This window comes from Sitophilus oryzae, unplaced genomic scaffold (assembly GCF_002938485.1).
Source record: "Sitophilus oryzae breed Bouriz unplaced genomic scaffold, Soryzae_2.0 scaffold_1_pilon_pilon, whole genome shotgun sequence".
NCBI classification, from domain to species: domain Eukaryota; kingdom Metazoa; phylum Arthropoda; class Insecta; order Coleoptera; family Curculionidae; genus Sitophilus; species Sitophilus oryzae.
In genome coordinates, this window is record NW_022146725.1 from 594,199 (window position 1) to 611,552 (window position 17,354).

The 17,354-nt window shown below is 31.0% G+C and overlaps 2 protein-coding genes across 2 annotated transcripts in view; both read right to left on the reverse strand.

Moving 5' to 3' along the window:
- LOC115883821 (major facilitator superfamily domain-containing protein 6) overlaps positions 1-2,263 on the reverse strand; it is a 37,518-nt gene extending 35,255 nt beyond the window's left edge. Inside the window, exon 1 of the mRNA XM_030902223.1 lies at positions 1,938-2,263. Coding sequence (XP_030758083.1) covers positions 1,938-2,001 — 64 coding nt within the window. The 5' untranslated portion in view covers positions 2,002-2,263. The remainder of the gene's footprint in view (positions 1-1,937) is intronic.
- A 10,026-nt stretch (positions 2,264-12,289) lies between these two features.
- Positions 12,290-17,354, reverse strand: LOC115883834. Its single transcript, XM_030902240.1, has 3 exons — positions 17,339-17,354; positions 15,287-15,570; positions 12,290-12,492 (listed from the first exon to the last, which is right to left on the reverse strand). The coding sequence occupies exons 1-3, from the start codon at positions 17,352-17,354 to the stop codon at positions 12,343-12,345; spliced, it is 450 nt and encodes a 149-aa protein (XP_030758100.1). The 3' UTR covers positions 12,290-12,342.

The window sequence follows — 17,354 nt, forward strand, 5'->3', positions numbered from 1 at the left end:
AAGTTTCATTTTTATTTCGATTTTTCCCAAATAATTTCTGAAGTAACGTCAATATTTGGATGAAATTTGGTGTCTGGGAGTTTTTTGATATGAGAAATTCGATTTTGATGTCAATATGACTCCTACTTGTAGAGGGCGCTACCTACATACTTTTAACTGGTTTGAAGAATAATAACTTTTCGTCAGTACCTGTATAAAACTACTAAGTAAATCATCAATCATCATTTTATGATTAATTTAAAAAAATTAAAATTTTCCAAATTTATCTTTTTAATCAAATAATTATCTACTCAACATGTTTATTTTCTGTCAATAATGACATGTATTGACTATTCCCATTCTAAATATCTCGAGAAGGGTTGCTCGTGACGATTTTTACCAAGAGACATTTTTTACGTAAAAAATACGAAAATGTATATTTTTTTACTCAGCAGTTCTATACAGGTACGGACAAAAAGTTATTAATCTTCAAAACAGTTAAAACACATGTAGGTGGCGCCCTCTACAAATAGGAGTCATAATGACATCAAAATCAAATTTCTCATGTCAAAAAACTAACAGACACCAATTTTCATCCAAATATTGACGTTACTTCAGAAATTATTTGGCAAAAATCGAAATAAAAATGAAACTTCTACACCCTGTATCTCCGAAACTAAGCATTTTAGGACATACATTTATAATATGCTCCCGAAGTTTCTGGAATACAATTCGGACCACACTGTATACAGTTTGCTAAAAAAAAAATCATGAAAATAGGGCTAAAAGTAAAAAAATATAACATTGAAAAAAATAAAAATAAAAAATAAATATTGCATCTGTGTGTACATGGTACATTTTTTATTAGAAAACTAAATTCTGTTAAATGATTCAAATCCAAATGATTTTAAATTACTTGTCACCTAGATAAGTTAATTGGACAGTAACTTAAAATAACAACATAGGTACAAGTCACTATTGTGCAATTCAATAATTATTGATTGAAGCAATTTTAAAGTCAGACTTATAGGCATACACATGCTTATTTAGCAATAATTGTAATCTAAAACATATAAAGTTGATAGTAATATAATACATTTTTGAGTAATAATTTGGAACACGCATTTTTTATAAAACTATTTTAAATTTCCGGCTCTTGTACTTGTAGAGAAATGTAAATTAACATTTTAACACTTGTTTTAGATAGCCTATTCTAGATAAATACACGTTTTATAGTAGTTAACTGATAAATATGTGCCTGTCATCAATAAAAAAATACAAAAGCCTCTTTCATTCATCAAATAAGTAGATATAAAGAAACGCGTGCTACTATAAACGCTAAAAAGACAAATATAATTTAATTCATCTCAGCTCAGTGCAAGAATGGATGTCTAGATTGCGAAATTGTTAAGTAATTGTTTAGAAGGCCAAATTAATAATGAGAAAAATTTAATCATTTTGAGATATAATCTTAATTCACAAAAATTGTTCAAGTTATTGTCTTTAATTGTTATGCTAAATCTACTTGGGTTATTGTTTTATTTTAAAAATGTTATAGGTAAATAAATTTAAGGTAAAGGAATGTTTAAAATAAGCCCAGTAATTACCTAAATGCTTATTTATCTCTAATGATCCCAATAAAATATAGAATTTCTAGAATTATAAAATTAGATTATCCAAAACTGAATCTTTGTACAATATTAGGTAAGATTTAGCAAGATAAAGGTTTACTAAGATCTTATGTGATCTTCTAAATATTTTACATCACATTGTAGGTCATACACATATACTTGTGACCCTAATAAGTTATTGTTGACTAATTAACTAATATTTGCAAGTATAACATACCTGTTAATTCATTTTAACATTAAAATTGGGGATTGATTACAAAATGCGATATAGGTCACCAAAAATTGTGTAAATATCTAAAGCTAACAAAAATAAAATATGTCACTAACCTGCATTAAATAAAAAGTAATGTGCCTTCATAGGCACTAAGGCCTTATTCACTTCAAACCTCATTTCACTTTCAAAAATTAAAAAAAAATAAAAGTAAACGGAGTTAACCTATAAAATGAGAATGTGAACTTTGCCACACGTTGACGTTAAAAAACTAAATCACTTTTCGGCTTGAAATTCGTATATATTCATTGTGTTTAATTGTACATAGTAGAATACTAATAAAATTTAGTATAAAATTGTTGTGAAGTCGAAATTTCGATCAGAACAGTCCGATCGACTTCACTGACAAGCACAGAATGAGGACCTTGAACTTGAGTTGACACTTGACTGACATCAGTGACGTCAATTGATAAGTGCTGTGGTATTAGGGATGTTCTAAAAAATTTTGTACTTTTAAAAATGTACAAAATCTGGGGGATGCCGCGCCGTTTAAATTTTAAATGGATTATTTCATCAGATCAGATATACGTACTATTTATGACACGTACATTTTTTAATATTGGTGGTGGATTGATTATTTTATTATTTATTAGCTTAAAGATTGCGTCTCAATATTTAAATAAAAATAATGTAAAATGATTTAAAACGGATGTTATAAATAAATATCTTTGTATAATTATTTGAGCATGTTTATAGTGCTTTTAGCTCTTATTAACATGAAGATGGGATTCAAACCATGAAAGCAGCAACTATTTAAAAAAATATAGGTAAGAATACTCATTAATAATTTAAGGAGTGTGTAAATAGCGGTTAAAAAATAATATAAAGTAATAATTGTTGTTCTCACCGTAGCGAGTAGCTATTTCAAAAACCAAAATAATTTGGCAGCTGATACTAATATCTTAACATTTTATCTTCTACTCCTATATTTATTTCTTTTTTCCATTTTCCAAAATTTTCTTGACTTTATGGTGAAGGATGATATAATTGGATTCAGATTTCCGATAAATATTCCCTAGAAGTTTGATACAAAAAAGAAAAAAGTATTAATATTGATATAATGACTATAAAAAATACAGGGTGTTTCAAAAAAACATGTGCCATCTCTGGTGGGGAGATTCCTCATGTGAAAATAAGATTTATTTTTTCATATCATTATAGATTATAGGTCCGATTGTCCTTTGTTTCGTAGCTACAGAGTGTTAATATCTTAATAATCTTTCAATTTATTATAATTTTCTTCCAAGTATAGGTACTTTTAGTGATTCGAATGAAATTTTGAGAGTAAATGTTACTATAAGTGCTACATATTTTAAGGTCGTGAAAAAGTGTCGATAAATTCATCAGGGACATTATATAGGTTATCACTGGAATATTTAAAAAAAAACATGTGCTCCGCTGACTTTTTTTCTTTTGATATCAAAATTGTGTATTTAATGCCAATTAAAAGTTAACTCCCAATATTTTGTCGAATTCGACCTCTTTGATGAGATGAAGACAATTTTATAAATCACAATTAATAAAATTGAAATAAAAATAAAATTAATAAATTATATATTTTACTTAATTTATTCTTAAATATTATTACTATTAGTCCAACTCAGAGCAATTTCAAATAAAAAAATAATGGTATTTAAGATGATTACAAAAAACCTAATTTTAAAAAGTTTTAACATCCTGTAACTCAACTATGCATTTCAAATTGAAATTCAAATTTCTTTATTAGACCCCATTAAGTTTTACAGAATGATATTAATATTAATAAATGTGTGTCTAAAGGGATCGCACCGCGATTACAAACCGATACAATGGCACAAAGTGCCAAAGTGGTGCGACCCCAAACATGGGTATTTCCGCGACCCCCAAAACATAGGTATTTCCATACCCATGTTTATAGGAACTTTTTTTCATATTTTTTATGAGGACTCAATGAATATTTATTGAAAACTCTCGCAAGTTTATGGTATTATTTTTTTTAAAGGTTGCTATAAGACTTGGATCCAGGCAAATTAATAAAATTGTGTTTATCTCATCAATGAAGCCGAAATCGACAAAATATCAAGAGACAACTTTTAATCGGCATTAAATTGGTTGCACTATTTCGCTAACAAGAGAAAAAAAAAGTCAGTGGCGTACATGCTTTTTTTAGAAAAATATTCTAGTTATAACCCGTATGCAGGTCCCTGGTGAATGTCGACACTTTTTGAGCTTCAAAATATGTCACGTTTATAGTAACTTAATCTAAAGTATATAATATATAGTAACTACCATCGAAATTTCATTCGAAACGCTAAAAATACTTGGAAGAAAATTATAATAAATCGAAAAAATATTAAGACTTTAACACCCTGTAATTACGAAACAAAGCAGAATCTATGTTAATATGAAAAATTAATCTTATTTTTACGTGAGGAATCTCCCCACGAGAGATGGTACATGTTTTTTGAAACACCCTGTATAATTATAAACTAGAATTTTGTCTTATAATAATAAATATTATGGTTTACCAAAGTAATTCACAAATTTGCCACATATTTATACGTTTTTTTTCATAAAATAATTTCTTACTTAGACATCCAATATATTTTATTTGTACACTTCAGTTTCGATGCAATTGATTTTATCTAAAAAAAAGATCACTTAAGCAAAAAAGGTTACAAGACAACGTTTATTCGACGTCGCAGAAGATTCTACTTTGCTGTAGTACTAGTCCAACGTCGGCACAACGTTATAAAAACGTTTACATTTATTTTAATACCCAAGGTAGGGAGATAACTATTTTTTGTAACTAATCCAACGTTGTGTTTAGTAAACATGTGGTCGCAAGTCGTGAAAATGCTACATCTTCTATTGATTTCCGGTGGTAGAGATCCCGAACTCTGTATAAGTTGTCTCAAATATAATTACTCTTCTACTATTTCTAGTGTTGTGCTATTCATTAGAATGTCTTTTCTGTCTACTAGTTCGTTGTACATTACTTTAGTTTTTGCTTGTAGAAGATACATTAATTTTGAGACCTACTTTACTGCTGGCTGTATTTAGTTCGTTAATTTCGGCTTGTAGCTCTTCAGGACTATTGGCAATTAGGACTATGTCATCAGCGAATCTTAGATTGTTAAGATATTCCCCATCTATTTTTAATCCTTTATTGCTCCAGTCCAGTTGACGGAAGATTTCTTCTAGTGTTGCTGTAAACAGCTTTGGGGATATCGCGTCTCCCTGTCTTACCTGTATAGTATATATCACTATATATTTTCTTCACAACACTCAACACTACCCTCCCAAAAATTCTACATATAGCGCCCTGAAAAAAAGGATATACAACAACCAATCCACAATACCTACAGTGCAGCTCATAGAGAGAACGTTAGTCCCTGAAGAGCTTGGAGCTGAAAAAATTGAAACACTGAACATGACCCAATGTGAACCTGTAAGACATTCAGATAACTAAAGATATCTACTCAAAATGACCCTGCTGTGGATGCTTGGAGAGTCATACAAAGACTGATAGTACTAGAGAATCTTGATTGTGTAGACCTCAATTTGGCTCCGAAATGACTCTGACCTGTTGTATACAGCTTCAAACAAAGTATATCTTCAACCAGCGCGAACCTATAAGTAAGAATATATAAACAAGGCTATAAGACACAAACACCCTGCAAAAATCATCTGAAGATGTCGACTCAAACTGGAAGCTCATAGATGAGGCTCTATCAGTCTTTGTAGAGCGCCAAGACCTATACTCTTGTAAGAAAATAAACCAGACTTATATATGACCCTGTTAAGTTTTGGACCTCAAAAATTTAAACTTGAACTAATGATGACCTCAAAAAGTCCCAAAAATTTCTACTGCGCTACTAAAAAACTCGATTCCTTTTTTCTAGGCCCTAGAATCATACCTGAACTTAAATTGAAAATACAAAATTAAGTTTAAAACATTTAAACTATTTGTATGGAAATGCTTAGATATTGACATGCGTTTACTCTAAAGTAGTAATAAATAAAAGAAAGTGAGTTAAAAAATTAGGAAGTTATGAATTACCTAAACCTACACGTTTAATTTAAGAAAATAAAAAAAATCTGTTAGACATTGTCTAGATTTCAATTTGACTAAGATAATATGAAGAATGATATTAATAATAGTTAATAAAAGTTTTTTTTTGAAACAGTATAAATCACAAAGAATCTAATCCCAAATAACGTTAAAAAGAAAACACTAAAACAATAAAAGACTTGGAATCCTTATTATTTTAGCACCCTCGATTCAACATTACAGAGACTAGAATAGGATGATTATTTAAATTTAGTTTAAAATTACAGAAAATATTAATACTAATAGTGACATCATAAAAATCTCACTACACAACTTATAAAACTTGATTCCTTTTTTCTGGGGCCTAGAATTATATCTGAACTTAAATTGAAAATATAAAAATAAATTTAGACTATTTGTATTAAACATTTAGCTATCGAAGTGCTTGATATTGACATGCGTTTACTCTAAAATAGTAATAATTAAATAAAAGCGAATTAAAAAAATTTAGAAGTTATCAAATACATTCTTTTGAATAACCGACAGACATAACAACCCAATAAAAAGACTGATAGACTTAACAACCCAATAAAAAGACCGATAGACATAACAACCCCAATGGACCTCGGCTGCTTTCGAGAGGAAAGCATGTTCTTTGCTTCTGTGAGGAGCCTCCACAGAGGACGTTAGCCCCTGCGGAAGTCAACCCAACTTGCTTCTGTGAGGACGCTCATACAGGGGACTTTAGCCCCGGTAGAGGTCGACTCCACACACTGCTTCGCTTCTGTGAGGGGCCCCACAGGTGACTTTAGCTCCTGCAGGACCGCGCTCACGCCATCTCAAGGAAAATAAACGAACAACCAAATAAACCAGGAAAAATAACCAGGATTTTTTTTTTATAAACTTACATTTTTTGCAGAGCACTCCCCACGATGTGCATCCCTTGTACAAAAAATATACGCTTACTAACCTGAAACAACAGAAAAAATACGTTAGTTGAAAATAATAAAAAAAGAAATAAATCTTATAACATACCTGATTTTATCTCGTTCCATGCTCTCCATCCTACTGTCCTTTTTCAGAAAATCTTCGTTCCAGACCTGCACCAATCGTCGTGCCTCCTCAGAAACAGCCTTAAGGACAAGAGTACCTTAAGACAACAGTTAGTGAAGAAGGTACTACGACTGAGACCTTGCACATCGTTCATCTGAAGGCCACAAAAATTATAGATTTACTACTATAGGTGACAAGAAAGATTTAAGGTGTCTTTAGCGAGATAAATCTGTATAGAGAACTCTAGAGATTTAATAATAAATGAGGAAAATATGAGTTAATTTTATTTTCAACGAGAATTTAGTTTACCCGAAAATACAATTAATGATGTACAAAATGCATTATTTTAAAGTTATCAAATTTAAGTTTTATTATATTAAACATGAAAAAAATTAAAAATATTTTGAATGGTTTTAGTATAAACGTAAAAGTTTATTAAGAAACATGATACCTCATACATTTTTTTAAATTATATAATTAACTAGCGTGTACCAGCGACTTCGTTCGCGTCGAATTAATCATTTGTAATGGTAATGATAAAGCAAAGCAAGAATTTCCATTAACCTACAAACTGGATAGAATTTTCTCACATTTATGTCAGAATGAGAAAAAAACAATATGGCGATATTATTATATAACTTGGTAATATTTGAGGGGTAGTTTCATCTCGTTGGAATTTGGCTTTCGAAAAATCCGTTTGCCAAAAATAAGCTAATGGTTAAGAAATTACCTAACTTTTTGGAACACCCTGTATGATTTTTTAAAAAATTTCAAAATATGTAAAAAAACAAATAAATGATGCTTGTCCAAGCGTTTTCCCGAAAGACTAACCGTTTTTTAAATAACAAATATTTTTTTAATTACACAAATTCGATTGTAATATTTGAGGGGCGTTTTCACCCTCTTGGAATTTGAGATTCGAGAAACCCCTCCTTATCGAACCTCTACACCCCACAGTCAATCCGTTTGCCAAAAATCAGCTTTAAACGTCAAGCAGTTTAAGCAGAATCGTGATTACTCAGTGGTCATATTTTATGAAACACCCTGTATAAATTTATAAAAAATCTTAAAATATGTAAAACAACAAAATAAAATATACGTGTTTAAGAGTTTTTCCGAAAAACTCACCGGTTTTTAAATAAAAAATATTCTAATATTTCACCCCTTAGAATTCGAGTTTCGAAAAATCCCTTCTTATCGAACCTCTACACCCTAAAGTCAATCTGTTTTTCAAAAATCAGCCTTTTACGTCAAGCGCTTTAAGCAGGATCGTGATTAATCAATGACCAGATTTTTCGAAAGACTCTGTATACATTTTTAAAAAATCTTAAAATATGTAGAAAAACAAAATAAAATATACGTGTTTAAGCGTTTTTTCGGAAACTTGACCGTTTTTTAAATAAAAAATATTGTAATATTTGAGGGGTGGTTTCACCCTCTTGGAACTGGAATTTCGAAAAATCCCTTCTTATCGAACCTCTACACCCTAGAATCAACCTGTATGCCAAAATTGAGCTTCTTACGTTGAGTGATTTGAGCAGGATCGTGATTAATCAGTATGTAAGTCACTTAAGGATTTGATATATTAGTATAGATAGTAAAATGATGATAGAAAAAATAAGATCTAATCCTATGATAATGCCTTACAGAAAACTATTACAGAGACTGGAATAGAGTGGTTATTGTTTGAAATTTAGTTTAAAATTACAGAAAATAAAAATTATGTCCTCTAGAATTTTTAGAAAAAAAAACTAATCCCAAATAACGCTAAAAAGAGAACACTAAAACAATGGCAGACTTGGAATCTCCATTGCCTTAGCACTCTCGATTCAACATTACAGAGACTAGAATAGAGTGATTACATTTAGTTTAAAATTACAGAAAATAAAAATTATATCCCTTAGGATTTTTAGAAAGAATATAATCCTAAATAACACTAAACAGAAAACACCAAAATAAGAAAGGCTGTGAACCTCAATTACCTTAGCATTCAACACTACCGAGACTAGATAAAAATATAAAAATAATAATTTTTATTATAAAAATACTTGAAAAAAAAATGGTTAATTGAAGATCCCATTTCCTGGCACACATTTCATTAAACTTGTGTTATTACTAAATGTTTTTTAATAATAAATTAAACATAACAGTAAAAATCAAATTGGGTTTAAATTATTTTGAGAAATAGACACCTCGAAAAAAATTAAAGATATTATTTCTTGTGATTTTTACAAACGACAAGAAATACAAAGGATTATATATGATTCGAATCAAAGAAAGTATGAACGCAAATAAAAAGTGTGACCTTAAAATGCTGTGAAAAGCCTTAGAACAGCCCCAGAACCACGAACCGACGCGACCGTTGTAATTATGCTTCAGAAATGGTTCTTCTACATTTCCTCTTCATCTGCATGCTGAAACAACGATAAAAAGAAGATCAGTAAAGATACCCAAGTTCAGAAAGTCCAAATAAATTCAACTCACCTCCATTCCATGTTCTTTCACTGGCGATTCCTGCCACACGGCGTAAAAAGCAGTGTCGTCACACCGCGGGAGCAGAAGGATGCTCCTGGTCCCTCAGGGACTACGGACGGTCCCTGGAGAATCCCATTTAACGCGTCATCAGGATCGACACAGAACCTGGAAATACTTTATAGTAGCAGGACATCTAACACAGACCGATTAAATTCACAAATAACACGCGCTGCGTACACGATCATAGTTCTGAAAAGGTAGAAATATTTCTGAATTAGATTTATGGAAAAGAACTGGACAGGTGTGTGTTCAGGCTTACCTCACTATCACTGACACTAGGCTGAATATGCTGGACTACGGCCCATCCCACCATTCCGATTAGACGTCAAGAAGTATGTCCCTCCCCCTCAGTGCTGGCTGTCCATCGCAGGGTAAATTTTATATTTTGAAATGAGCTCTATCGTTTTGACATGAGATTATTAGGAAAATTAGTTTAGATAAGATAGAGAGTTATGCAAAATACTTTAGATACAGTGATAGAGCAGAGAAAAATTTGATGGGGCAGAGCAAAATTTAAAAATAGACATGGTCCCTTATTCCAATCTCTTACAACAGTGAAAAGAAAACCCTAAAATAACGCCAGACTGGAACAGGCACTATTTTAGCATTATCAATTCATTCATCTCAAAGACCAGTAAATTTAATAAAAATTATTATAAGTTTGATTTGAAATTATATAAAAATATAGAGAATAAAACAGTTTAAATCAGAGTGAATTTACTTAATTTATACGTGAACGGGAATACTAAAACAAGAAGGCTGTTACTCTTCGAATCGTAATAGTATCATCCATTCACAAGAGGCCATGTAAAAAAGATTATTTTAAACAAAAATTATGTTTTTTAATTATAATTCCATTAACGCCAGAAAGAAGACCAAAAACAAGAAAGGCTGTAAACCTCTATTGTCGTAGCGCCCTCAATCCGACATCACTGAGACTAGACTAGGGTGATTATTGTTTTAAATTATATTAGTTCGAATTTTAAGAAATATCCTAACCCCAAATAACGCTAAAAAAAAGACCTAAAACAAGAAAGGCTGTGAACCTCTATTGTCGTAGCACCCTCGATCCAACATTACAGAGATTAGGATAGCATATTTTAAATTTTTAGAAAGAATATTGTCTCAAATAACAGTAAACAGGAAACGCTAAAATAAGAAAGGCTGTGAACTCAATTTTTATGAGAGAGAATCTAATCCCAAAGAACGCTAAAAAGAAAACACTAGAACAGTGAAAGACTTGGAATATCCACTGCCTTAGCACTCTCGATTCAACATTACAGAGACTAGAATAGAGTGATTAAATTTAGTTTAATATTACAGAAAGTAAAAATTATATTCTTCAGAATTTTTTATGCCAATCTAATCCTAAACATCGCTAAAAAGAAAACACTAGAACAATGAGAGACTTGGAATCTCCATTGCCTTAACACTCTCGATTCAACGTTAGAGACCAGATTAGCACTAAACAGTAAAATAAGAAAAGATGTGTACCTCCATTACCTTAGCACTCCCCATTCAGCACTACCGAGACTTGATAAAAATAAATAACACGAATTTTTGTTACAATAATACTTAGCAAAATGAGTGGTTTATTGAAGATCCGATTTTCTGGCCCATATGCCGTTAAAGTGTTAGAAAAAATAGGTTTTAATCGGTCATAACTCCAAGAAATAGAACCTTCTTAAACCGTTGAAATGGACAGACCAAAACACCGGAGAGACCCAAAGGCACGGCGGGTGTTGTTCCAGTCAATTCGAACCTTTACGGAATCTTGGCCAAGCCTCGACCCTCCGATACCAGCTTGGTCCTCCATTCCTGAGGACATTTGTTCCTTGGAACCCTGGCCAGACCAAAAATCACCGGGCTACAGGGCGACCCAGCTCAAAAAGAATCAGATTAAGAATTTGACTGTGTCGTCGAGAAAAACCATTCGACAACGGTTTTTATTTTTCGAGTAACGAGGCAACCCGGAAAACAAGTTTATATGCCTGCGTTTTTCAGTTTCGAGAGGAGAAGTAAAAATATAAAGACTTTTACTAGTAAAAGCTTTATATTATGGTGGTTAACTAGCAAGGCGCTAGTACGACATCGGAGGCTGAGAATAACCACATAGCTTTATGACGTTCCGATCGGACAATTTAACGTAACGTCTTCAGCCACATTCCCCACACTCAAGGACCAGCGTTTACCTGCCCTTTCCGGTCCAAGAGTGCCAGATGATCCCAACCCACTGCACCCCTTTACACGCCTCCTAGTCCTCTAATTGAGCTGAGCCCCACTCCCCAAACACCCTTTACGTTTAGGACAACAACCCGGCCCCATGGGATAGCCTGCATAGCATGATATAAGCTTACGCCCGGTAATGGAGCGGTCGAATAACATACCCACTGGCAAACTACAACGCAACGAGCACCTGGGAACCCCGGCCTGTTACCGGGGCTGTAATAATATGAGAACGAATCCAGGGCGAAACAGTCCCAGGCCTCCGAGACTGGCCCCTCGCGACAGTCCCCACAGCCTACAGATTGCATCGCAACCACCCCGCAACGCTGCTTTTTTGTGTCTATCGATTTTAGAAAAATACGAGCACTAAAAAGTACTCGTGTTTAATATATTGAAATACTAGCACTAAAAAGTACTGGCATTCTGTTAAAGTGACATTTATTTAATTTAATAATTATACTTTCAAATGTAGAGATAAAAATCTCTGTTTTCATGGATAAAAGTCTATAAACATTTCTTATAGAGCGATAGAGAAAAAGAGTGACACTTATGATATTGAACCCAGACTAAGTAAAACGACGGATTAATCTAACACGAACTCAGCGGTCATGTCTTTAGAGCCTGATAGTAGAGACATTAAACCGCACGCTTACTAGCTGGGAGCGTTGATGGATTTTCACGTGATAGCATTCCATGAGCCGTCTGCATGGGTAAAGTAAGTGTAGTTTGGTAATTACAATTGTGTGTCCCCATTCGATTGCGATCTGAAAAAAGAAAAAAAAATACAAAAAGACCCCAAACAACCCTCTGGCTTTTAATAATATATAATCTTGAATAATAATCAACGATGGGAGTTTTTGAAAGTTAAAATAAAAAAATATATGTAAAAATAAAAATGTAAAATAAATATTCGCGCTTCAATAAAACACCTCAGTTATACAGAGCGTTAAAGAGTGTATAGTGTATATATATTATATTATCTATCTAAGTAATGAAAATGTGATTTGACTATAAAAAAATTAACTTTTCATAGTGTGAGCTGTTTTTGAAAAAGTGGGTAAATAATATTGTAATTTTGGTTGAGACCCTATACACCTATGAGTTTTTTAACCAAGAAATTAAAAAAAATTATTTAATTAAAAATAATTTCAAAAATAAATATAGATATAAGTAAGCCAAAAAGAACAAAGTATAAAAAATTATTAATAATACTTAATTAATTACAATAAAGTAGCACTATTTTAAAAAAATCCAATGAAATTATATATCATTGAAATCAGCTAATATTTTGTCTTAAAAATGTATATTAGGTATACAAATCTCGATACAAATATTATAAAAAAAATAAATATACACATATTTCTGTAGAGATTAGTAGAGAATACGAAAAATTAATAAAACACGCGTAAAATATTTCAAAATCTTTGTGTGATCTGTTTTTGAAAAAGGGAGTGAATAATATCTATTGTGATTTTGGTTCACCCTATATACCTATGATCCTATTAATGCTAATAAAAATTGTTACCAAGAAATTTAAATAACTATGCTATTTAATAAAAAAATTATTTAAAAAATATATTATGTAGATATCATTGAAAAATAGTATAATAAAAATAAAATTACGATAAAGTAACCTGGAAAGTAACAGCTAATAGTTTTTCTTAAAAATTTCTATACCAAATGTCCAAAAAAGAAAACAAAAAAATATATATATTTCTGCAGAAATTAGAAATTAGTAATGGACGAAGAAATAGTAAAATATCATTAAATATTTAAAAATCTTAGTTGTTTTTGAAAGAGTGGGTGAATAATATTGTAATTTTGGTTCACCTTATATATCTATAGTTATTAAAAAAAATTGTTACCAAGAAATTTCAATAGCTATTTATTAGTAAAAAAAGTATTTAAAAAATAAATATAGATAGATAAAACAGATAAAAATCATAGAGACAGAGTGCAACAGAGTATAAATAAAATATTACAATAAAAGTATCATTATTAAAAAAAAAACAGATGATAATGTCTCTTAAAAATTTCTTCGCAAATATTAAAAAAAGAAAATAAAAATATATACAGATTAGTAGTGGGTGAAAAGCAAAATTTACTATAGCTTCAAAAAAACTATCAATAACAATAAACTACTTTTATTAATTTTCTAAATGTTATTTGGTTAAATGCATCTTTTGTAAAAAAACATCTAATCTAACAAGTGCTTTTATAAAATGAATGCAAATATATTTAGAAAAAAATAATCAATGCACAATTAATAACATAGACTATAGAGAAATATTTCACAATTTCGCAATCTTAAAAAACAAGAAACCACGCAGTATTTTAATTTTTAAGGTTCAGATTAGTTTCAAGAAAAAAATCAGCTGATTATCAATATAAATTTCACTAGTTATTCTTCATTAAATATTTCACTAATTAAAGCAGCTACAGGCAGATGCAATTCTGTGTTTTACAGCTTTGTAAACTTTATTTAGATTATTTTATAAAAGATGTAATACATAAGTTATTCCCCTATTATATATAATACTAGTTGAAGCCTGGCGCATCCGCCACGACATAAGAAAAAAAAATATTTTTAATTTTTTTTTTAATTAAATGAAAAACAAAAAATCCGGCGACTACAGTTTTTAGAAGAACCAATTAACTATCTTTTAGTAAAAAAGCAACTTTCTAGAGCAAGTCGTTACTTCAGTAGAGACGACACACAGATAAACATTAGCATTTTATATATGTAGATATTTAAGAAAAACCATATCAAATGCACTACTATTAGAAATATTCTTCAGAAAATTGAGTGATTATTATATATTCACTTATATAATGCTTTTATTTCTAAAATACTATATACATCAAGGTATCTAAGTATCTAAGTCTAAAAATTATTTATTTTAATACATAGATATCCTGTACAACCATAAAAACATCAAATTTAGAAAACTGTGAATCCACAACAAATTAAATCTTTTTATAGCAAGCAGAAATTAAAAAAAAAGCAAAAATTTTATACACTGCCCGATAATATTTCGACCAATCGGAAAAGAAATGACGTTACATTCAGCCAATAGAATTGCTTTCATGCCAACCGCTTTAAGAGGTTCCAATTTGTCGAAAAATATCAGGAAATTCATAGGAAAATCATTAGCGTAACTAGAAATTTATCCTGGAGTGGGCCTGGGGGGCGGGGCCTGGTGTTGAGCCCAGTTAAAAATGAAAAATTATTTTAAAAAACACATTTTTTGAATAAAACGTTTACATGAATTTCTCTATCAATAAATTTCATCTTGGTTATCAAACCCTGTTCCCGTAGATTACTTAAATACCTACAAATTTTCTAAAAAATATAAATTAACATATTTTTTAAACACAACAAAATAATGTTAACTAAATAAAACTAGAAAACGTAATTTTTACTGCATCACAAGCAAATAAAAATTAATACGTAGCCAAGAGTCATAATTCAGGATTTCTCAGGGGGGTGCCCAGCAGTAGCAGGGGGGGGGGCGGCACCCCTGTAGTTACGCCAATGAGGAAAATGGTCGTACTTACCATCTCTCGAGTCCAGCTGGGCTCTACCCGCGACTGTACCGGGCAAAATGTGTAAAGGCGCACATTCACTCCCGGAGTGCAGCACGTCTGGATACAGCGCCCGAGCTCAGGTACGACCTGAGCTATATGACGTGTCCAGACCCATACCGATCCTTGGTTCATTCCATCCAAAGGCAGCCTGGTTTCTTTGCTACTTGAAGATCTGTTGCTGTGTTGATATTCGTCATCTCCTTCTGCACTGGCAGCGTGGTCCTTGGATATCCGTGGATAATTTCTGGCATAATCTGAAATAAGACAAAATATCTTTTAGTTACATAGTTCATATGTTAATAATTTTCTATATACAGAGTTTCAAATAGATCATCTAATTCTATACTATACAGGGTCCGTATACAGGCAATAGTGCGTCGGGCATTTGTAGCTCCTAGAATAAAAAACTTGGGAAATTTGTTTAAATTCAGACCTAAAGTATGTACTAGGATGTATTCCAGGAAAATATTTTAACATCTATACGGTTGCCCAAAAAAGTGTGAATGGATCGGGATGATTTTTTTTTAAATGGAAAACCCTATATCGTCGGTGAAACGTGATAAACTGCTAACTCCATTATTCCTAATTTTACAGGAGAGCAAAAAAACGGTACAAAAAAATATCTATACATATGGGAAGTATTTTGATGCGTTAATATGATAAAGAGATAAGAATTTTATTGGCTGGGGAACAATAAAACTCAATATTTCGTGTTACGTCATTTTTTTCCGACACAATAGGGAGATAGCAGATATTCGTCTTGCAGAAATAAGAAATAAAAATATACTTCTGGAGATAGCAACCTTTATTGTTTGAAATTTTGTGCAACCTTTATTGTTTGAAAAAGTGGAAATGAATATTACCCAAACAGATTTATAAATAATCAATTAAATTTAAAAAATATGATATTCATAACCATATATTTATAATATCGTCGGTCTAGAAGCAAAACATTCAAGTCCAAAAACGAATAAATTTTTATTGAAAATTTTAAAATTTTTTGCATTTTTAAAGAACTGAAGTAGCAGAATTTTAGACTTAATGAATATGAAAATAATTTAAAAATTAAACTTATAATTCTTAGAAGATATGGTAGAATCCTTCCATGCTTATCCTAATTTTTATACAACGGTAGTAGACCGAGCTTTGAAGACAGTGCGTGATTTTATTAAATTTTTATTACTTTTCTCCTTATTTTTTTAATTTTTATAAAAATTATGTATCATTTACGTGAAAATACGTTGAAAAAAATAAAACTGATTAGGTATTATGGAAATTCTTGTACAAGTAAGTAATGTTATTTAAACTATTTATAGCACGCCGATGAATTGCTCGTATATAGAGAATTTCGTTTTTCCCGTTACCCTTTACGGATACCCCGTATTTACAGAAGGGATCGACGCAGGGTCGATCTGGCCATATTATATAGATAACTATTAGGGGGGAGGGCCCCTTATAGTTTATTAATAATTAAAGAGAATTAAGAATAATTATTATTCTCTTAACAATATTTGCTTTTGCATTGCATTATGGGATTTGCATTGCATTGGTTTACCTTGCATTAGGGTATTTCCCTGATTTCTATACAGGGTGAGTCTTAAATAAGTGCAAATATGTGCAGGGCTGGTAAATCTCGATAAAAGAAACATAATATTTTCTCTTTACCGTTTTTTCAAATAAATCCAAAACAACCGAGTTATTTCACTTTTAAAATTTCCAATTTTTTGCTATAATTTTGAGAATCATTGTATTTTTTTTCTTGTAAATTTAATCTACTACCTATGTTACCATATTACAAACAAAGTATGTTTTTAAACTAAAAATTAAAAAAAAAATCCCAAATGTTTCTTTTTAAATTCCAAATTTTCAAAAAAAAATCGCGCAAAAAAACTCATAATCGTGTTTCTTGGGTCGAAATATACTACCCTAAAAATATTTGCACTTATTTAAGACTCATCCTGCATATAATAGGGAAAAATTGACCAAAACGTAAGGCGAAAAAATACGCCAAAAAAAACATACTAGCCCCTCCTAACAT

What these genes read in the sequence shown, in the direction of transcription:
- LOC115883834 (XM_030902240.1), bottom strand. An exon ending in CCAGCTGGACTCGAGAGATG is followed by an intron (nt 12,493 to 15,286) that starts GTAAGTACGACC and finishes TTCTTTTTTCAG; the next exon opens with ATCGCAATCGAATGGGGACA.